The 23,855-nt window shown below is 38.4% G+C and overlaps 1 protein-coding gene across 1 annotated transcript in view; it reads left to right on the top strand.

Moving 5' to 3' along the window:
• The window catches only part of LOC150087901 (heparan sulfate 2-O-sulfotransferase 1-like), a 127,934-nt gene that overhangs the window by 74,353 nt on the left and 29,726 nt on the right, over positions 1–23,855 (top strand). Inside the window, exon 5 of the mRNA XM_090370501.1 lies at positions 13,926–14,023. Coding sequence (XP_090226627.1) covers positions 13,926–14,023 — 98 coding nt within the window. The remainder of the gene's footprint in view (positions 1–13,925; positions 14,024–23,855) is intronic.

Genomic DNA, 23,855 nt, shown 5'->3' with positions numbered 1-23,855 from the left:
GGTCCTCTCTTATTTCTTGGCCATCCTGTCTAGTTTGCTGAATTCTATCATGTTGGGCTCTACTAATAAGCTGTTCTCGGTAGAGTTCCCAATTGGCTTTGGAGATTGCAAATCTGTTTAGCATTGTCCTTTCTGTTGCGGTTCTTGCTGTGGTTCTCTGTACCCGGTAGGTGATGGTACGGTGATCTGACGTGGTCCAAGCATTTTGTACCATCCAGTCGGTCACGTGGGAGTCGATATTTTTTGTGGTTAGGGTGATGTCAATGGTCGCCTCCCAAAGTGTATTACAGAAGGTTGGGAGGCAGAAAGGTTGATTTTTAACCGTCAATATTGAGTTAGCCAGGAACTCTTCCAGTCTTTGGCCGTTTCTGGTGCCTTGCCGGTCCGGCGTAGCGCTGTGCCAGACTGGGGATCGGCAGTTGACGTCGGCAACTATTATGATCCTCTGTCCTGCTAGGGTAGTTTGGACATCCTGGAGATATGTAATGGCGAAGTCAATCTCAATGCCGGGTCTGCAGTAGAGAGAGACTGCATATAGGCAGCCGACAGAGCTGATTATATGTGCACATGCTGCCCATGGCATGCATAACTGCGGGATCTTGGTTACTGTAATTTCTGGGTTGCAGACTATAATTGCTGCCCACGGCGTATCTTCGTCACTCTGTACTATTTTAAACCTGAGCGGGTATCCCCTAACCTTCTTCATGTGAGTGTAGGGCTCTTGAATAAGGATGAGATCAGCATTGTCTTCTTCTGCTTTTAGGCATACTTGGGCGACCACTGCTTTTGCACATGGTCGCACGTTTCGCATTATTTTACCCGGAACAGAAGTTCCGGGTAAAATAATGGAGTCGCTGGTTAAAGATGCATTGCAGGATCATCTAGACAAGACTGCAGCAATAATTCAGACACAGCATGGGTTTGTTAAGGAGAGGTCTTCTTGTCTGACAAATTTGATAGGATATTATGATGTGGTTACAAAGGAACTGGATGCAAAAAATAATTTTGATATCATATATTTGGATTTCAGGAAAGCTTTTGACACTGTTGTGCATGGAAGACTATTGTACAAATTGGAGCAGAATGGTATTAAGGGTAAGTTGCTACAATGGATAAAAGGATGGTTAAGTGGGAGAAGACAGAGGGTGGTAATCAATGGATGCTGCTCTTCTTGGACTAATGTTATTAATGGAGTCCCACAGGGTTCGGTGTTGGGTCCACTGTTGTTTTGTATATTTATCAATGATATTGATGAAGGTATATCAGGCTTAGTGTCGAAGTTTGCAGATGATACAAAGGTTGGCAGGGTTGTTAATGACAGTAATGGCAGTATGCTACTGCAACAGGATCTAGATAATTTGGGCAGATGGGCTAAGAAGTGGCAACTGAAGATTAACCTTCACAAGTGCAAAGTGCTGCATATGGGTAGAAGTAACCCCAGAGAAACGTACCAACTGTGTGGTACTACACTTAAGGTGGTAGAAAATGAAAAAGACCTGGGAGTAATTGTGCAGGCAGATATGAAGTTTTCTGAGCAATGCAGACAGGCGCCAGGGCAGGTCATGGGGTTTTGTCAATGATATATAGGAATTTTGCTAGCAGGGAGGAGGTGATTATCCCTCTGTGTAAGGCAATGGTCAGGCCACGCCTTGAGTACTGCGTACAGGTCTGGAGGCGGCGCCTCCGTAGCCAGGTGGGAAGGAGCAGCAGTGCGTAGCACACGCTTCTTGATTAGACGGGGGTTCGAGCCCGTCACCACCAAATACGGAGGATGCGGAAAGGTCAGGGAATGACCACTGCATATCCCGGAGCAATATGGCCTTAGTTGCTAATGCTCCTAAAATCCAAATAACAAACAGGTCTGGAGGCCTCATTTTAGGAAGGATGTAGATTTACTTGAGCGTGTACAGAGAAGGGCAACAAGATTGGTGAGGGGAATGAAGGGATCCTCTTATCAAGAGAGGCTAAAGTTCTGCAAATTGCAGTGGCTGGAGACTAGGCACCTGCGCGGTGATCTGATTGAGGTATATAAGGCCTTGAATGGGTTGAGCACGCTGAATTCTGATGGGATCCTTCCACTTGTTCAGATTACGAACCTAAGGGGGCATAAATTCAAATTATGAAAGGACAGATGTAGAATAGATGTGTGGAAATTTGCCTTTAGCCAGCGGGTGGTTAATTGCTGGAACAAACTTCCATCTGTCGTTGTGGAAGTTGATAGGTTGAATAAATTTAAGGAGGAACTGGACAGGCATTTGGAGGGAATGGTGTGATTTTTTTTTTTGGCTGATGCTGCATAAGTTCATACATTTGCTTTCTTGCATCACATACCACCACCACCACTACTACTACTACTACTACTACTACGTTGCGCATTTATTTGGTGAATTTTTAGCACTCCATCGTTATATTTTTTACGTTGTGTACCCATAATCGGTTCTGAGTTGATATATACACTTGAACTTTTGATATGTCGGACATTTTGGATCTCTTATGGAATGCGCATGATCTAGCTTTAGTAGCTTGCAGTTGACGCATACAAGGTCTTTTGCTTTGCTTTGTTTGGGCAGCTACTGAAGTTGTGCCCCTTTTCGGAGCAGTGGCCGCAGGTTGGTTCCATTTGATTACATGTGTGTGTGTTGTGTGCCCATATTTGCAGCACCTAAAACACTTTACTATAGCCACGTGTTCTCTGTACCTGTGGCTACTCCACTCTATATAAATTGATCGCTGTTCCCGCAGGACTTGCCAGACCTCTGGGGCCAGCTCCACTACCCAGTTCCAGTTTCTGCTGCTTCTGGCCCTTGTTTTATACTTGGGCATTACCATTAGCTTTTCATCCCTCTCTGGTAGTCCTTTCTGTAGGTTTTTCCTATAGATTTCTCCGGTTAGAGTCTCGGGGGTGATGTCTTGGTCCACGTCAAATATTATGACAGATGACCCTTTTCTTCTTAGGGTTTCCGCAGTAAGGCCCAAGGTTGGGAACTTTGCATTGGACATGATTATTTCCGCTTCTTCCTTGGTCTCCATTTCTATTACAATCCCTGGGTTTCTTGTTTTCCTTATTGCTTTAATTCAGGTAGCTCCGAGGTCTTTCCGCAGGTTTTCCATTACTTTCTTCTTTATTTCTTCGCTTGTATGTTCATCTTGTCCTGTTGACTTTAGGATGACTATGTTGGGTGTTGGTAGGAGTGTTCTTCTTGAGGACACTCTTGCAGGTTTGGTGGCAGGTTCATTTATGTTTGCAGTGGTGGTTTTGCTCCTCAGCGCTTCTGCGTAGGTAGGGGCGCGCTGTGGCATTTCTCTTGCCTCGCCTTGCAGGTATGCCTCTAATGTGGCGTTTATTTTTTCGTTCTCTATGTGGGTTTTGTACAGGATAGTCTCCAGTTTTGTCCACAGTGAGACAATGTCTGCTCGAATCGTTGTCACTCGATTGTTCTGCTTTGCGAAAATTTCCTCCAGGGCAGACCTGAGTATGAGAATCTGGTCTGGCACTGGGCCCCCTGGTAAGGTGGGGTCTAGGGTTTGCATTTCTTCAGTCATCTCAGTCAGTTGGTTTTGTTGTTCCAAATTAATTTTGCTCAGGTCAGATTGCGACATGGTTTCCCGTTCGAATTTCGAGATGCCCGGTGATTTGATTGTACAGTGAATCAAATGTAAAGCGGAGATCCATTGTATTTTTAACTATTTACATGAAACTTCGGATAATTGGGGCAGCCGCTTAATCGGGCCAAAATGCACTAGTCCCGATGTGTCCCAAATAACCGGAATCGACTCTATCTTGAAACCTTCCACCTGGTCAATGATCACCAGTATGGATTCCATTAATGTCAATCCGCTAGTGATATATTGGTTTATGTTCCCCATCTATGAAAAAATTCAGTGGAAAAGTTTGGTTAAACTCAAGAAGTTGCCCCTGACATTACAAAGACTTTTGATTGCGTTTGGCATAAAAGTCTTCTAAGTAAGCTTCCAACTTACGGATTGCCAACTGTTTTTTGTAATCAAGTATCCAGTTTTCTCTCTCTGGCCCCTCACTGCGGGTGGTGTAGATGGCTCTCTGTCTTCTAACTTCTCCACTAATACTGGTGTTCCCAAAGGTTCGGTTCTTATTCCTACTCTTTTTCTTATGTATGTTAATGACCTTCTATTGTCTGTAAATCCTATCCATAGTTTTGCTGATGATAGCACATTGTTTTTTACCTTCCAAATAGTAATGTGTAAAGAACTTAAGCCCAAGTTCTGTCACTGTCACAGGCTGGACAATATGGTCCCCAGGTGGTAATGACAGAAAAGCATATTGTGTAGCTTTATTTCCTCAAACTATTTCAGTAGCCTTTAAAATAGAATCCCACATCTATACTTGGTTGATTAAGTGTTTCAGATGAAATACAGCCAATTTTATCTCTAATGTTGGAGAGAAAAAAGTGATTATCTGTATTTCCCCCCCCCAGATGTTTTTGACTGTTTATTTAGACATAAATATTTTGAAGTTTGAGTCAACTAATAATAAAAATATGAATCTTCTGGACCTGCATCACTAATTGGGAAACCACACTAAGAACTACATTTGTGTAGATATCCTCTTGTGGGAGCTGTCATCGAACCTGTTAGGAAAACTCTTTGCTGAAGATCTGTTTCTTAGCAATCAGTCCACATCTATCTGTATTTGGAACTTTATGGAAATAGTTTCTTTACCTTCTTATCTACTATTGGATAAAGGCCTACCATAGCCAAGTGGTTAGGAGCGAGTGTGCAGTAGCACACACTCGTCGAGTGGACTGTGGTTCAAGTCTGTGCCTGCTGAATATAATTAACAATTATATTCATGATTTATTATAAGCTCCTCTAACCTAGTGATCATTCTGGAGTATAAACAGGAATATTTTTTTTTAATTTCAATTTTTTATTTCTTTATTTTTCCAAAAAAAAAAAAAAAAGTAGCAGTAACAATGGGATCATCATCTGCTTGTCACTACAAGCATACCCTGTTTTAAGTCGTTTCACTTTACAATGATCCATATTTATGACACTTTTTAATTATACCCTGTGCTCTGTTCCTGAGATACCTGATCCTCACCAAGGGCATGATAGCAACGAGAAATCAACCGACGCACACTCCACGTGGCGGACTCAGTTTGTATTCAGCATCGTTGCATGCTGTTTATCTCTGTGTTTCAGTGTTGATTACAAACTTTTACGCATTATAATACTGTACATATTTGTAAAATAATAAGAGAAGTTTATCTTAAAATAGTACGTAGAACTCTTCTGTATGATACTCCAGAAATTAAAACGAAAAAATCGAAAATCTTACATTAGAGTAACAAATAATTAAAAATCAGTTTAACACAATTAAAAATAAGAAAATTAATTAAAAGAATTTAATGAAAAAATTTCAAAACGATTTTCCTTATTGAAGCTGACAACGCTTTTTGACCGTATGTCATGATTACAGGAATGAAGATTACCGAATAGTGGTGAGCATGAAACTTCAATAGGGATTATTTGTCTTTGCCCATGTGCATAAAAGCCCACAAATCGGAGATCAGATATGGCCGGCGAACATTAACAGAATTCTTGTGTAATTTAATTTCTACGGTTTCTGCAATTAATAGTTGCGTATAATTACATTGGACACTAAGTATTTTGGCCTCGTTAAATAAAAAAGTATGTTTTTCGTTAACTGCGCGAAAGGCTAATTCTGACGCTACTGAACGGCAAGCACGAACTGAGGCCGCATGTTGATTAACATGAATATTCAGAGGAAGACGTGTCGAACCTTGGTAAGACGAGTCACAATCACCGCAAGAAATGTTGTGTACCAGGTCATTAATTTGTGTTGCGAATGAGGAAAGGACTGAGCGATTGTTCAGTATAGTGTGTAATTTCCGTATTGGCCTGGCCACAATTTTAAATTCGGTATCTTTAAAGAATCTGTTAAGCTGTTTGTGCCACTTTTCAACATATGGGACAAAAATAAAGTATTTTTTGATATTACTATTGTTGTTTGGTGTAGTATTTTGTATCCTATCCTTAGCTTGTACCCTGATTCGGTTTATTGTAGAAAGGGGATAACCCCTGTTTAAGAATCTGCTGGTTAATATTTGTATTTCTGAGCCCAGTGCAGATTCCATCATTGAATATTTTTAGACATTTAGAAATTGATTAAAGATAATCGATCTTTTGTAGGTGAACGGGTGATAGCTGTTATAATGTAGAAGCATACTGGTATTTGTAGGTTTTTAGTAGATGTTAAATTCGATTTTATTCGAGTCCCGAGTAAGTGTGAAATTTAGAAAATTTAATGACTTTGTATCTGTATCCTCCCTTTCCAATGTAAATTTGAGTCTAGAATGAATATTATTAAACAAATGTAAAATATCTTGGATAGTACTACTATCAGTAATAACTAGAACATCATCTAAATACCTCCCATAGTATATGATATGGGGTTGAAAAGGCGTCAAATGTTTATGCTCAATCGTCGAGAGATAGATCTCCGATATTAATTGATTTTTAATTATTTGTTACTCTAATGTAAGATTTTTGATTTTTTCGTTTTAATTTCTGGAGAGTATCATGCGGAAGGATTCTACGTACTATATAGAGGTAAACTTCTCTTATTATTTTACAAATATTGATATCAACATAGAACATATTGAGCATTACAGCTCTGGTTCATACTATCTAATACTGTACATATATATATAAATTAATTATGGCTGACCCTAATATAATAATTTTTTGTACGTATATATATATATATTTGCATAATATAATAATTATACAGGTAACCCTCGTATAACATGGTAGATAGGTTCCTATAAAATGTCGTGTTGTGTAGAATTGTGTTATACAGGACTAAGAAAAAGTACAAAAATGAGGGTTACGTTCCAAAAGCTAAAAAAATACACTATTTCGTTAACAGAATGTTAACAAAACTAAACAAAAATACACCATTCTAAATTTCGTGTATCTTCTCTCTTTAAAATATCAGTAATCTGGGTTTGTTTGATAAATCTTTGTGAATTTCATTGTATGGAACTAAGCATTTTTGAAACTCCCTTTTGAACTTTGGGCTCTTTTCATTCAAGAATCTGCATTCAAAAAATAAGATTGTAATTGCTCGGCTAACTTTATGCCTTCCCATATGCTTTTTAGTGTAAAATTTGGAAGTTTAGAATTTTCATCTGTGCTATCATCCTCTGAATTCATTTGGTTTTACCTGCAATGCCATTTCCACCAAATCTGTTCACCAGCCTCTTTTTCTACCAGTAATTCTTGAATGCCTTCAGTAATCATATCTTTTTTTATTTTTTTAGGAGCATCGGCGACTAAGGCCCTGTTTCTCTGTGTATATTGTCTATAAATTGTGTGTGTTCTGAGGTCATTTTGTTGGATGAAAAACCCGAGTTTCCGTGAGGAAAATACCATGCTATCCTCACCCGATTAACTCAGCCACATTGTGAAAAATACCTATAAAAATTCCTCCCATCATTGATGGTATTCGAACTCAGGTCTTGTGGAGTGGCAGGCAATTCTATCAACCGTGCTAACCAGGAGGACTTCAGTAGTCGTATCAACAAAACCTTTCCCTCCTACCGATGTAGCGTTCTACTATCACACTGATTCCGTTTTCTGCCTGTTCGACCATATTTCCTAAATGAACCGACTCTGGCCACACATTTTTCCACACGCATTTAACGTTGACAGTTTTACTTCTTTCAGCGATAAAGCTATGATTTTGATGCAGTTCACAATGAAGAAATGTTTCCGTGCCTCCTAATAGATTTGGAATCAATTTTTTCCAAAATCCATTGTAACAATTTTCTGATGTAATGAGTTTTAAAGGTGAATATAATGCCTTGATCTTATGGCTGAATGAAAGACGTTGTATTAACCTAGTACAACTGTGGTGGTAGGAACATAACTTCAATGTTTGGATGACTTAAATCTTTTGGATGGCCTGGTGTCCTGTCCAATAGAAATAAAACTTTGAAATCTAGATTTTTCCATAAGTTCAATAGCACAGAACGTAACACAGGGATTTCCCAACAAAATAAAATACAGGGATGTCTCAATAATTTTTGTTTTGACTAGCGAGTCAACAGCGGGAACTCAAAAAGAGTGGAAATGTTGAAAAATTACATCCAACATAATAGCAGGGTTTCCCCTGCACAAAAGCTCGAAAATACCTGTTATGTGAGGTTTACCGAAATTCCCTAATGTGTTGGAGCAAAACCATGTTATATAAGTACAGTGTTGTGCGAGGATTGCCACAATTTATCAATCGTGTTAGAGTGAAACCATGTTGTAGAAGTACCGTGTTATACAGTACTTGTAGAAGTACCGTATTAATGTACAGTACTACCTGTACTGTACATTAATAATGGCAAATAATAGTAAAAGTGAAAAGAAGAAGAGCAGTCACTCACTCACATTAGATACCAAGAGTAAATTATTAAATTGAATTATGATAGTGTATCAAACAGTGAGATAGGTCATAGGCTAAGCTTACCTCATGCTAGTTATTACTGTTCTTAAAAACAAATAGAAAATTCTAAGTGAAGTGAGAAGTGCTACATCAGTCAATACAACAATAATTCTTAAGCGTGACAATATTATTGCCGATATGGAAAACCTTTAATGGTGTGGATAGATGATCAAACTAGCCAGCGTGTTCCCTTAAGCCAAGCGATCATGCAGAATAAGGCCGCAAGTCTCTTTGCTGACATGAAAGCTAGGAGAGGGGAGGCAGCTAAGGGTGCTGAATTTGCTGCCAGTAGAGGCTGGTTTAATATATTTAAGTATAGGAGCAACCTCCATAACATTAAAGTTCAAAGTGAAGCAGCCAATGCAGATACAAAAGCTGCAGCTAATTTTTCTAATGAGCTAGCCAAGATCATTGATGAGGGAGATTATTCTGAAATGCAGATTTAATGTTGATTAAACCTCTACTGGAAAAAAATGCTTTCAAAAACATTTATAGTAAAGGAAGCGAAGTCAATGCTGGGATTTAAAATAGCAAAAAATAGGCTAACCCTTTTGTTTGGTTAGCATTAGCAAAGGCACATGATGTAAGAAAGCAAGCTTATATAGCATCAGCCAGAAAAAAAAAAAAAAAACCCTTATTTCACCCATCCACTCGCTCCAAATATTTGTCAGATTTTAGTAATTGATTTTAAATTGAAGCCTATGCTAATCTATCATTCAGAAAACCCAAAAGCTTAAAAGAATTATGCAAAATACAGTCTTCCTATTTATTGGAAATCAAATTCAAAAGCATGGGTTACTGCATCACTTTTTGAAGAGTGGTTTTCAAATTACTTTGTGCCTGCAGTTAAGAAATACTGTGTTGAAAAGAAAAGAAACAGAAAAGAAAATTCCCTTCAAAATTTTACTTCCTTTGGAAAACTCACCAGCCCACCTTAAATTGTTAGATGACCTTAACCCAAATGTTCGGGTAATTTTCCTTCCGGCAAATACTACTTCATTGCTTGGACCAAGGTTAAGGCTGTAGCTTCAGTAGACAGTGAATCTGAAAGTAAGCATAGAGCAAATGTAATAAAAGAATTCTGGAAAGGCTTCACAATCTTGGATGACATCAAGACTATTAGGAATGCATAGGATGAAGTGAAATAGTCAACACTTAAAGGTGTTTGGAAGAAGTTGTGTGTTCCTAGTTTACTACTGATGATTTTGAAGGATTTTAAAATCATGTTGAAGAGGTACTGTAGATATGGCAAGGCAGTTAGAGCTAGAAGTGGATCTTGAAGATGATCTGAACTGCTCGGGTCACATTCACAGCCCCTAAGAAATGAAGAGCTTCTAGAATTTGAAGAGCTTGGGGGGGATGAAGAGGATTCTCATCCTGAGGTTGTATTGAATCCGATTCCTAAAGAACTAACTTTCAAGAAACTTTCAAAAGCATTCAGGCTTTTAGAAGGAGCCATGTCTATTTTTGGAAAGGCGGATCCCAATTTTGAAAGAAGTTCCAAAGTAAATGCTGGTATTTTAGATAAATATGCCTGTTATAGAGAAATCTACAGAGAAAAGAAAGGAAGAGCCACAATTCAAACTTCATTGGATTCCTACTTTCATAAAAGATCACCATCCTCTCAAATCTTAGATCCACCTTCAACATCAACTGCAAGTTCTCGAGCATCAACTAGGCCTACAAAAAGTCCATACAAATCGTTTGCAAGGAAGCATTTAGCTGTAGATGAAGAAGATCCAGATGATGTAGAATTTGTTCCATCCTCTTCAGATTTGCTTCAATAAATTTATACTGTACACTTACTAGTGTACAGACAAAGTGAATGCATTGAGGTCATGCAGAAGCAGGTTTTTACCATTTATTTTGTCAAAAGTAAGGTTTTAAAATGATCAAATCCCTCTAATCATATCTGTAACCTCCTACTTTTTAAAATTTCCTTTCTTTTACTCTTACTAATTTTTTTATCTCTTTAATTCTGCCAAAAGTGTTTTCATTTTATGTTTGAAGATCACAAGCCTATTTACATAATGTAAATGCAGGGTGGAGGGACTTTCTTTTGCAGTTTTGTAAGTTATTGCAGTAATATATAATTGCAGTGTTAACGGTAAGTGCAATGCTTACTTTTATGTGGTTTTCAAGCATCACATGTATCTGCGAGTGAAAAAGGTAGTGATCCTAATCTAAAGATAGATTAGGCCGGGAACCTAATCTGTCTTAACTGCAGGGTACACCTGTACTGGCAAAGTTCCTGTATATAATTGACAGAACTCCATGAGCTGGACTATACAATTGCTCCTAGGTCTTTTTGATATGAAAACATCTATAGTGGCACACCTAACAATGGAATGTAATGGAAGTTTATTAATCACATCACACAATCGCATCTCACCATACAACTGTTGAGAAACGTGATGTAAAATACTGAAATTAAAGTGATAGCATATGTGGGCATGGTAGCCTTGTGGCAATGTTGCCGACTTGCTGAATAGCTGGTCTAGGTTTGATTCCAGCTGCTACCCTTATGAAAATTTTTTTTTTTTTTTCCATCAAAAATGTAAATGCATTTTTCTAAACTAGTTTTGCATGCTGATTTCAATTATGTGCTTGGTTTTTCCATGCATGTGTAGTTTTTGTAAAATGACTGCTGATAATATCAGTACAAGTTACTGATATTAGCACGGCAAATTTTCAAATGGCTTTGTGGGAACTTTTTGGGTAACTGCAGATTTCCTGCATGCAAAGATGGAGATCAGAAACTGCTTGATGCATATAAAGAAATGGGATGTTACATGTTGCTGAAATTTCATTTCTTGCATTTAGACTTCTTTCAAGAAAATTACACAGTGATTAGGACAGTTTTATTACAAAACACATGGATTACAGTTGCATTTTTATCACTTAAATTTTTGTTTAAATCCAATACACTTTGTACACATAGTTAAAATAATACAGTACACTATATATTAGAAAACGAAATGCAAAAGGCATAATTTCTTATGGGTTTAGGTAATTAACTATATAATATTGGTGCAGATACACCATAGTTTACCCATAAATTTGAACTACATATGTAGCACAAAGGCATCGTTTTAATTGTATCTCATATTGTGGGTGCCTTCACAATGAGATAGCTGCACAGATGTACAACTATCTCTTTGTTGAAGACACTCACAATATGAGAGTGCCTTCAACAAAGAAAATTAAAACGATGCCTTTACACTACATATGTAGTTCAAATTTATGGGTAAACTATGGTGTATCTACACCGATATTATATAGTTAAGTACACTATTATAAAAAAGATATGTACAATTTTAAAAATGTTGTGCAGTTGATTTCCTTTTGTATATTTTGTCCACAATGTCACAGTGCAACATCCAACAGTAGTTTGGTTTTTTTTTTTTTTTTTTTGTTTAGGAGCATTAGCAACTAAGGCCATATTGCTCCGGGGATATGCGGGGATTATTCCCTAACCTTTCCGCATCCTCCGTATTTGGTGGTCACGGGCTCGGACCCCGGTCTAATTAAGAAGCGTGTGCTATGCACTTCTGCTCCTGCCCACCTGGCTACGGAAGCGCCTCCAACAGTAGGCTGCCAGCACACATTGGCATTGTGTACACACATAATTGTCTTGATAAAATTCATCTTCCACCCCACTCATCACTCACTGTGTCATATTCTTGAAAGAAGTCTAAATGCAAGAAATGAAGTTTCAGCAGCATCCCATTTCTTTATATGCATCAAGTAGTTTCTGATCTCCATCTTTGCATGCAGGATACTGGCAGTTACCCGAAAAGTTCCCACAAAGCCATTTGAAAACTTGCCATGCTTTTAGTTTTAATACATTGAGCACATTTCAGAACTTTCATCCTGCAGAAATTCTCTGATTTAAGGCTCCACAAAAATTACCTCAATTACTTTCATAGGAGTGATCTTTTGAAATATCTCACTTATGTAGTGAACTTCTTGAATTATTGTTGCTCTTCACTTTCACAAAACTTTTATAATTAGGCCGGTTTAATGTGGAGAGGTGAAAGGAAAAATCTTCATAGGATCCACTGAAAGGAACATACTGCACACTACTCATTCCTGGCTCATATATGCTTCTTTGAGGTCAGTGACATCTGATGTAATGATCTGTCGTAGAACTGTCCAACAGGCATAGGAAATGACAGTATTTTGTGAATCCTTGCACGACCATTAAAACCAGTGAATTTCAGTACTACAGTGTTTAGGAAGCCTATGTGTAGGAGCCAGTACACCCATTATAGGTCAGCACAGACTGCCCAGCATAAAAACAGCGTGGCCAGGGCACTTTTGGGTAGGGTTAGGACGCATTGTAGCACCTCTGAGGAGAGAGAGAAAGAAATTAGGCGAGTGAGGGCGGATCTTATGAAATGCGGTTACCCCAGAGGGTCATTGATAAATATAATAGAGGCGTGGAGCCTAATCATGAAATACCGTCCGTTCCAGTCGCCACAGTTTATATTCCCTACTATCCGGGCTTGTCAGATCGAGTTTCAAGAATGCTACGTGACTTTCGGACATGCTGTGTGCAGCTTCCGGGTCGGAAGTTGCACACAGTGTTGTCACAGGTCAAAGACCCCATTCCTGGGGATTCCAGTAGTGGTGTCGTATATGAGATCGAATGCCTGGACTGTGGGGAATGTTATGTGGGGGAGACAGGACGGTGACTAAAAGACCGTCTGGGGGAGCACATGCGAGCTATACAGACTGCAGAGTTCAATAAGTCCGCCATTGCTGAGCATTATTGGGAGAAACATCATCAGGTCTCCCCGGTGAATGCTGTCATCCTTGACCGGGCGCATAGGTTCTGGGACCGTAAGTGGCTAGAGAGTTTGTGGATAGGCTCGTCTGAGAACAGTAGTTAATATTGTTATAGGGACAGGGGTGTTCGATTTCACCCCCTACTAGAAGCTGTGGTCCTGGCAAAAGACGAGCGTTTTATATTTCCACGCTCCCGAGCCGCTTCCGGTTCTGGATTGTATGGAAGAAATATTGAGCATGCGCCTGGTCAACCACGTGTGCTGTGAGCCTGTTACTTAAGGATGTGTTGCTTAAACATCATTGTTGTTGAGAAAGGAGGCGGAAGCCTCCGAAAGCTTCAGTCAATGTTTTATCGCTTTTATCTTTATTGTATTTTAAATATTTTATTTATTTATTTATATTTTATTGTATATTAAAGTTTCATCGTATATTTATTTTGTAAATCAGTCTTTTGCATATATCATTTTACAGTGTAGTATCGTTTGGTACACTTTAGTTTTTAGTATTAAACCATTATAATTAAACAGTTGGTGTATTTGTTTTAAATTCTGGATATGTACTCTCCCAACCTTAGAGGCCTTTTTGAAGATATAGTCACCTTTGATTTAATGAATACTTAATATTTTCTATCTTTCAGACATTTGATGAGTGTGTTGCAAAAGAAGAAAAAGAATGTGATCCAGAAAATATGTGGCTACAGATTCCCTTTTTCTGTGGTCACATGGCTGAATGCTGGTGAGTAGAATTTCAGTCATTGATAACACTATGCTAAAAAAATTCTTTACTTATGGAAAACTAGAATGACTAAAAAAGAAAAACTTTTTAGTATATTGATTATTTAATTTTTTTTTTTTCCTAGAAGATGGATGGTTATAGTTTAGATTTTACCCATAATATTAGCAAGTTAGGATTATGAGTAAAATCAAGGGATGATTGAAGGACAGGAAACAAAGGGAGGTTATAAATGGTTATTCTTCAAATTGGACCAGAGTTAATGATGTAAACATAAGGTCTTGCACCTTGGAAATAATCAAGGGCAATCTGTAGATTAAGATAGAAGGCAGTCACTGACAAATTGATTTGAGCTGATGAAGTTCTCCAGTATAAACAGGCAACCAGGAAGGCATGATGCCTTGCTAATGATTTATCAGACCTTTGTATCTAGGAAGGAGGAGGTTGCAATTCTGTCATATAAGACAATGGTGAGACTACACTGTATTGTGTTTAGTTCTGGGGGCTGCATGCATCTGAAAAAAAAAAATATTGCAATTCTTGAAAGGATTCAAATAAGGATTACATAATGATTGAAAGGGGATGTGCTTACAAAGAAAAACTCCAAAGATTTGTGGTCCACTGGACCCTAGATATCTGAGGAGGTGATGGGGGGGGAGGTCTGATTGAGGTGTATAATGGCATAAAGGAGGGCATGGGGGGGGTAAAATGAACAATTGTAATATATTCTTGTAACAGAGAGACTTGGGCATAAATATTAACTGAATAGGTTCTTAGTTAGTAAACTGGATCTGGTTACATCTCTGAACCATTGAATGATTTCAAACTTTGAAAGTTTTAAGATAAAATTGGATAGGTCTGTTTTTTCAGTAGATAGAGCATGAGAGTATTTTCCACCATTTGACCATTCTGCATTCTAATATAAATGCTGGAATAATAACTAGATTTCTGGAAGTCATTTGAAAAACTGGAGAGTATTACAGTAATCTTTCTATTTACAAATGCCTTGAATTTCTCAGAAATGGTTCATAAATCGGGAGTGATTTTTCTATATATGAGAGTGGGTTTGCCAAAAGCTTTTTTAGTATTTAATGCATACATTCTACTTTATATTATGTATACAATAGATATGTATAGCACAAGAAAAATAAAATGTAATACAGTATTGCATTAGCATTAGTAGAGGCATATTATATTCTTGCATAGTATATTTCCTGTCTCCCTGACAATAGAGTCACCAACAATAACTAGTTCCTTTGGGACCAGCGCATTCTGCCTTGGAGATTGCCTCTGTTTTGCCTGATGCACAGGAGTGAGCTCTGTCATTGAGCTGGGCAGCTGAGAGCTTGATTGGCCTCTCATATTAATTTCTTCGTAGGCATTTACCCTACAACTCAAGCATCTCATAGATGCCCATTAGAATGCTGAGTTGGTACCTAATTTCTTGACACTAGACACCTAGCACACACAAAGGCATCCTCCTTGGCTAGATCATGTCCTGTTTTAGAAAGGTCGGCAAACATTTCACATTTCGCATATTTTTTGAGAGTGTGATGTGTTGGAGAATTGCCCCCTTCGTTTCTCCCCCGAGTAACAGCACTCTCGCTAGTCTGTGATCTTTGTTCCGCAGCTCTAGTCTGGGTCATGATTTCTGTTTAAATATAATTTAATTAACAATGAATTTTAATAAGATTAATATTATTTTTTTTTAATTGATAATACTATAATAAGCTAACAGATTCCTAATACAGTGCTTCTTATTATGCTATCTATTTTTGCTTTATACTTTACGCTATCAGTTTGAGATACATATATGTTAAGCTATTTCTTATCGACTACAATATGGCGGCTAGTTCAACAATATTGATGCCAATACCGGGAGTCGTAACTTCCAAAAATTGCTGGTTAAATTCAAAATAAGAAGATTACAAACGCTACTAACCTATTTAATATCTCTATAAAACACAATGTACTATGTTAATTACCGAAGAATACGGTAAAAATTAGAAATACTTATCCCTTTGCAGCCAAAAATCCACTGACTGTTCTCTTCCGCGACCCGAGCAGCTCCCTTCTCTGCAGAGTACAGTATCATACTCTGCATTGGCTGTACAATTGTTGATAAGCTTTCATTCCAGAATCGTGGTCGAAATTTACTGGATTTAAATTTCTGTTCTGAAATTTTCTGTTTGTAATAATGATGCATTGTGCTGCTTTATGATATGTGGAGAAGAATTTTTATACAAGATTTAAAACAAAATAAAAATAATAATATACAGTAAAATCACATTACAACAAACTTCTTGGGAGTGCATGGATCATTTCATTGGATCTAAACATTGTTATAAAGAAAAACAAGTTTTTTTTCAAAAGTAGGAATTTCCATTTTACTTAGTCATTCATTATCAGTGTTCTGCCAAAGACTAACTCAACGACTTTTCCATATCTCCCTGTCCTCAGCCTTCCTCTTCATCTTCTCATATCCACTACTTCCATCTCAATTCATCAATTGTAGTTTTTTTTTTTTAGTTTCTCTGGGCCTCTTTCCCTCCATCACATCCTTCATTAATCTCTCAACACTTGTCCAGTCTAGTTCTCTTCTGCCTTATGGTTATTTCTACCAAATATTTCTCCTCAACCACCCTTCTCAAAACCTCCTCATTTCTCACTTTATTGACCCATCTCATCTTTCCCATTCTCCTCCTCTATACCTACATCTCAAAACTTTCCAGTCTTCTGATATTTTCCTTTCCTAATCTGTCTCTTCTGCATAAAGTACACACTCCCCTAAAAGACATTTTACCAACATTTTCTTTAAACTAATTCCTAATCTCCAGCTGATATTCTTTGCTTCTCAGAAGCTTTGCTATCCTTATCATTAGACTTCCCAACATTTCTCTCTCTCTCTCTCTCTCTCTCTCTCTCTCTCTCTCTCTCTCTCTCTCTCTCTTATTGTTTGTCTTCTCAGTATTTATTCTTACTGCAGAAACTATCACAACTTTTCTTTAGTCTGTTAACCAATTTCTGCAAGCTTTCCTCAGAGTCTGCCACTAGTGCCACTTCATCTGAAAATCTAACATTGTTAATAACCTTCCTCTCTTCTCCCATCTTCACCCATAAAATTTTTTCTCAACCATATTCCTTTATCAAATGCTTGTGTAACCAGTTCTATGTATATATTAAATAAAGTCAGGGCCAGACAACAAGCTCCCTGTCTCACACACCTTCCTATCTCTACACTTTCAGCGTTACCTTGCTTACCCTGACTATTACTGTTTGTCCCCAGTATAATCTACCGATCATTCTTCTGTCTTTTCAATATACTCCTATCCTTTTAGTCTTTCCAGCATATTCAGTAATTTAACTGGGTCTGTTCAATCAAAAGCTTTCTCTAAATTTATAAAACATATACAACCACTCCTCAACTTACATACTTAATTGGTTTTTTCATGTATGTAAGTGCGTTTTGTAGAGTACAGTACAACTCACCAAGATTATAACCCCCAACAAACTTCACCAGTATGTATGGTATCGTTTACAGCATTTTCATTTGTAACCAAGTTAAATGAGGCTGAAAAAATGCACAATGAATAATAATGTAGAGCATATAAATAAGATACAATATATGAGAACAAAAATAAACAAGAGGTTTTTGGGGGTGGGTTGTAAAATTTAAAACAGTAAAAAAGACTAAGCAATCAATAACATGCACAAATTGCAACTAACATGATACTCGTGAGATATGGAGTAACAAGTTTATGAAGCTTAAAAAATAGGAATGAAGAGAATATTCTGAAAATTTATTTATGTTTTTTATATGATTGAAGATTTCAGTGAAGGGGAAACACATTTCATCATAATAACATAAAAACCCACAGAATTCCAGCTATTGGTATTAACGCAAGTGCAACAAGTTATAACAGTTTACTACCTGTTACTGCGCTAACAGAAAAAGCTCAATAAACTAGAAACTGCAAATTTTTTTTATTGTTTTATGGTAGTGACCTCCAGAAATGTGCTTTAAAAAAATATCATGAAGGCATTTAAAATTAATTCTTATAACCAAACAGGGCAGTAAATGATGTTGGAGTAGGGTTTTTTTAGGAGCATCAGTGACAAGGCCACATTACTCCATTTATCTGTAAATTGCGTGTGTTGTGTTGTCGATTTTCTGTTTGCTGGACAAAAAACCCAAGTTTCCAGTACAATAAATGGTGAAAGTATAGTGCATTTAAATGGTTTGGATTGGTTTTTTGAAATTTGATACTATAAAGTGGCTGACTCCAGTGATATGTTAACCGTTGCCTACTTATTTCAGGGTTTACGATTGTCTTTGACTGGGCCCTGTAATCCTTCATCCCAGCCAGTAGCTGCGTTTCTAAATGTGTTAGACTGAGTGTTCTGTTTTTGCATCCTTTAGTTAAAAGTGATATTTGTGTTGTGTTTGTTTGACATAAATTTATATAAAACTAAAACAATTTTCATCATAAAAAATGGCCTTTTAGAGAGATAAATAGCTAGTTATATAGCAAAAATTTCAACTTCTGAGGTCTTGGAATGAATTACCAAAACACTTGTTATTGGTTCACATTATGATATTTTCACGATACGAGGATGCCTCTGGAATAGATTGATATCGTAAAGTGGGTGTCCATTGTACACAGAGCGGCTGATTTTGGCACTTCACATGCATAGTTCAAACTGTTGAAATATTCTCGATATACAGTATCTTTATTCATTTTTAGAAGCTTTGTACGTATCTACAAGTTGTATGTAAGTAGAGGAGTGCCTGTATATATATCTTTGTTCACTTCCAGATGTCTTTCTGCCAACGTTCTCATCACATTAATTGCATCCCTTGTTCACCCCCCTTCACTCCCACCTCTGCTCTCTTGCAGGCAGAAGTTTTTTTTTTTTTTTTTTTTATGAGAACCCCAAACACGAGAGGTATTATAACCTATAGTACTTAGTACAGTGCTTGGGTTGGAGATTGAGAAGACGAAAGAAGATATTTGTTGACATTGGACTTGAACTTCTGTAGATTGTAATTTTCAGGAAATACGTATGAAGGAAGGTTGTTCCAGAAAACGGCAGTTGAATGAATAAATGAGGAAGATGAAAAGTTGGTTCTGTGGGTTTGAAGTTGGACAGTAAATGGATGTTGGCTGGTGGCGGCACGTGTTCGGACTGTTTTGAAAGAGAGAGCGGGAATTATAGAAGCCAATTCAGAAGAACAGTGCCCATGGAAGTATCTGTAGAAGAGGCATGCAGCAGAAACAGTGCGTCTATGAGAAAGCGAGTGGAGAGACTCTGTTAGAGATGAATCATTAATTAACCTAACTGCCCTCTTCTGAATGGAATCAAGAAGCCTGAGAGAGGTTTTGGGGGCACCACCCCAGATGTGGGAACAATATTCCATGGCAGGGCGGATTTGCGATTTATACAGAGTGAGCAGCTGATTGGGAGAAAAGTAACGCCGAGAGCGAAAGAGAAAACCAAGTTTTTTAGATGCAGAGGAAGCAATATTTGTAATGTGCTTGTGCCAAGAGAGATTAGAAGTCAGGGTAATCCCCAAAAGAGATATATCATTTTGCCTAGAAATCGGAGTGTCATTAAAGATAAGCATAGGAGCAGAAGAATCCTTTTTTGCGAGATATAAGACAAGATTGAGTTTTAGAAGGGTTGAAATCAACTAAGTTGTCTTTGCCCCACTGGAGAATTACCTGAAGATCGGCATTTAAGGAATTGGCAGCAGATTTTCGAGAACTTGAAGCTGATTGAGCTGGACAAGGTTTCTCAAAATGGAAAGTTGAATGCAATGTGCTATCATCGGCAAAACTATGGATAGGATTTCCTGTCAATGGAAGAAGGTCATTGATATTCAAGAGGAAAAGAGTGGGGGAAAGAACTGAACCTTGAGGGACACCGGCATTAGTGGAGAAGTTAGAAGACAGAGAGCCATCTACCATCACCCTCAGTGAGCGATCAGAGAGAAAACTGGATAACCAATTACTAAAAACAGTTGGCAAACCATACGATGGAAGCTTGTTTAGAAGACCTTTATACCAAACACGATCAAAAGCCTTTGAGATGTCAAGAGCAACTATTTGTGTTTCACCGAACCTTTCCATTGAATTAGTCCATAAATGAGTAACATAAGCCAGAATATCACCAGTGGATCGACACTGACGGAATCCATACTGGCGATCGTTGATCAGACGGAAGGTTTCTAGGTAGTTTAAGAGTTGGCGGTTAATTGATTTCTCCATTACTTTAGAAAGAGTAGAAGTAATTGCAATGGGACGATAATTGGATGGGAGGGATTTGTCACCCTTTTTAGGAACTGGCTGGATATGAGCAAATTTCCAAGCAGAAGGAAAAACACCTTTGGAATAAGAAAGTGAAAAAAGGCGGCAAAGAATAGGAGTAAGTTCAGGAGCACAGGTTTTGAGAACAAGTGGAGAAATACCATCAGGACCTGGAGCTTTCTTAGCATCAAGATTCATCAAAATCCTTCTGATATCCTTTTGACGGAAGAGCACAGGAGGCATTGAATGGAGCGTGTTAGGAATGGTGGGAGGTGTTTTACCAAGATCATTAATACATGAGCTCAAAGAAAAATGGGATGCTAGCAGGTCAGCTTTATCCTTGGCTGAAGTGACAACAGAACCATCTGGTTTGGACAGAGGTGGGAGCAGAGATGGGCAAAAGTTGCGGCCAATAGATTTGGCAAGAGACCAGAATGCTCGGCTACCATTAGTGCAAGAAGCAAGTTTTCTACTCTTAGCCTGTTCAAACTCTAGTTTGGACTGATTAATAACTGCTTTACAATTGTTGCGAGCTTTGGTGTAGGCAGAAAATGAAACTGAAGAATTAGAAACAAGCCAATTACGATATGCAACGTTCTTCTCTTGGACAGCCTTAGCACATTTATTGGAAAACCAAGGTTTAGATAAAGGACGAGATTTTAAAGTGGAGTGTGGGATAAAGGATTCCATTCCTGCAAGAATAATTTCACTGACACGATCTGAGCAAACGTTGACATCAGAAGTTTTGAAACAGTAATCAGACCAAGGAAAAGAAGAAAAGAAGTCTCACAGGTCATCCCATTTTGCATTCTTGTAATGCCAAACAATACGAGGTTGGGAATAGCCATGAGATAAAGGTTCCATTGGAGAAGAGGCAATCACCAAGTTGTGATCTGAAGTGCCTAAAGGACCTCTCACCTCAACCTTGTACTTAGAAGGGTTGTTTGTGAGAAAAAGATCAAGCATATTGGCTGTATGATTAGGATTGTCCGGTATTCTTGTAGGTAAATGAACAATCTGTGCTAGGTCATTAGTAATTGCAAAAGCCTCAGCATCTCGACCTGCTGGGTTGGTGTGACTAGAAAACGGAAGCCAGCTGGAGTTGTGAACGTTAAAATCACCAAGGAAAATTACCTCACTGTTAGGAAAGTTGGACTGGAAAAAGTCAAGTTGCAAAGAGAGGAAGTCAAAGAGCTCCAAGTGATTAGTGGAGTTGGGAGAATGGTAGAGACAACAGATGAATTTTACACAATGAGGTAGAGAGATTTTAAGCCAGAGAAGATCAAAGAGAGGAGATTCCTAATTGCCAAGTCTTTGACAGGGAATATCAGAACGGACATATGCACAAGTACCACCTTTGAGGCGAAAGGAATCATACAGCAAATAATTTGGACATCTGAGATGAGTAGTAGTTGAATCAACTGATAACTGAGATTCAGTCAGAAAAAGTACATGGGGTTTGGAAGACTGCAAGTTGAAATGGACATCGTTGAGATTAGAATTGAGACCACGTATATTTGTGAAATGAATTAGAAAGTCCTTGGGAGGTTTAGATCTTTTCGCAGATAAGCTTGCTCTATTATTTTGACAATTCATGGTGTTTTCAATAGTAAGAAAAAGTGGGTGGGACATGCTGTATGAAGTAATGAAATTTTTGGATATGGCGTACATGTGGTAAGAATATACCCAGATCCTTGACATAACGTGGCCTCGACAATGCTCCCCGCATACACACTACTCGGACTCCCTCCAGTCACTATCTGGCAGAGTAGAGGTAGCAAGATTATACACTAGCTGATCCGGAAGCTTCCTAGAGAGTTACCAATAGGTTCAGTCCGGTGTACTAACTAGCGGCCGGCCTGCGAACACCGTTTTAGAGTTGTACCCTCGAAATGTAAGGAATATTGGATCTCGCCACGACATTCATCATAACCTCAAAAATCATCAATCATACTGCATGATGGAAGAGATAGGGAATGGTTGGCCAGAACTTAGCTCTAGAGACTAAACATGGGTTCCACCACTTCAAGCCTCCAATAAGCAAAGTGGTGGTATTTCGCCGGTTGATGAGAGTCATCTACCACCTAGTACTGCCTGGTAACATAGAGGGGCGGCGTTCCTCCATGTGGTGTGGGCGCCACACCTTGACCACTGCTTACGTTGGTTCACACCTGGGTGGTCATCCACCATGTACTTATGCATGAAGGTTATACCCAGGATTACTAACAGTCCCACCATCGTGAAGTTGCAAGCAGAGGATTTGGCTGTCATAGACCGTCCGGACTTCGCCGAAATTGGGTCCACTTTGACTTGAGTGTCACCCGAATATCAGTTCCATCAGCATTTTAGACTCCCGGGTAGCAAGAACAGCTTGTCTGGCATATCTGAGAGAATGTCTGTGACAACCTCAAGGACCAACTGCTCATTCCAATAGAAGCAATGGAAGTGATTCTTCCACTGCTTCTATTGGAATGAGCAGCAGCCCAAAAAGCAAGTTGCTGGGGATTTCAGGAACTGTTGGGAGTCATCACGAAACAAGTAAATACACGGGCTGTGTTAGGGTAACTAAGAGTAAGAACAGGTGCATGTATACTTGCATGTACACACCACTGGTGCACTGGTGTATACTTGCATGTACACCAGTGCTAGGAGTGTAGTAAATAAATTTGATGAATTTGAAGTACTGGTCAAGACATCAAAGGCGGATATTGTTGGGATAACAGAAATGTGGTGTCACACAGATATAAGGAATGCAGAATTGAATTTGGGGAGTACAATGTGTACCGAAAGGATAGACAGGATATGAAGGGAGGAGGGGGTTTATGCTGTTAGTTAAGAAACACACAAAATCTAAAGCAGTGCATTCATTTGATATTAAGGACAGTGCAATGTTGAGTCAGTTTGGTGTGAAGTAAGCACTGGGAAAGCAAAAATGAGAGTAGGAGTGTGTTATAGGACAAATGACTCTGATGAGTACAGTGAACAACTATACAGAGAAATAGAGTGGACCAGTAAATCAGAATTTCTTATAAAGGACCAAGGCATTCTGATTAAAATCTCCCATTATAAGACATTCTGATTTACTGGCCCAAAGTATCAGTAAATCTGAATGTCTTATAATGGGAGATTTTAACTTCCCAGATATTGATTGGAACTTGTGGGTTGGTCACTCACACACTAGCAAGACTTTTGTGGATTTACTGGATGATTGTTTTCTACATTGGCTTGTTCGAGAGACAACCTGAGGGAGTAATACTCTTGATCTGATTATCAGCAGTGATTATTCATGCATTAAGAATTTACAGATAAAGAAACTACTAGGTGGTAGTGATCACTACCACCTAGTAGTTCCTTTTAAGCATTTGCATAAAGCTGACCAGGCTAGCCAGGTGGGTAAAGTGCCTGCCTGGCAACCCAAAGGTCGCGGGTTTGACTCCTGCCTCGGGCTTGGATATTACGATTGTTCCTTCATGTATTGCTTACATCATACAATTAAAAAAAAAAAAAATTGCATAAAGATGTAACTG

Source organism: Mastigoproctus giganteus, chromosome 3 (assembly GCF_048544385.1).
Source record: "Mastigoproctus giganteus isolate SK-2022 chromosome 3, ASM4854438v1, whole genome shotgun sequence".
Classification (NCBI taxonomy): Eukaryota; Metazoa; Arthropoda; class Arachnida; order Uropygi; family Thelyphonidae; genus Mastigoproctus; species Mastigoproctus giganteus.
The sequence above is the reverse complement of the archived record's forward strand: the minus strand, read 5'-3'. Positions and strand labels throughout refer to the sequence as shown.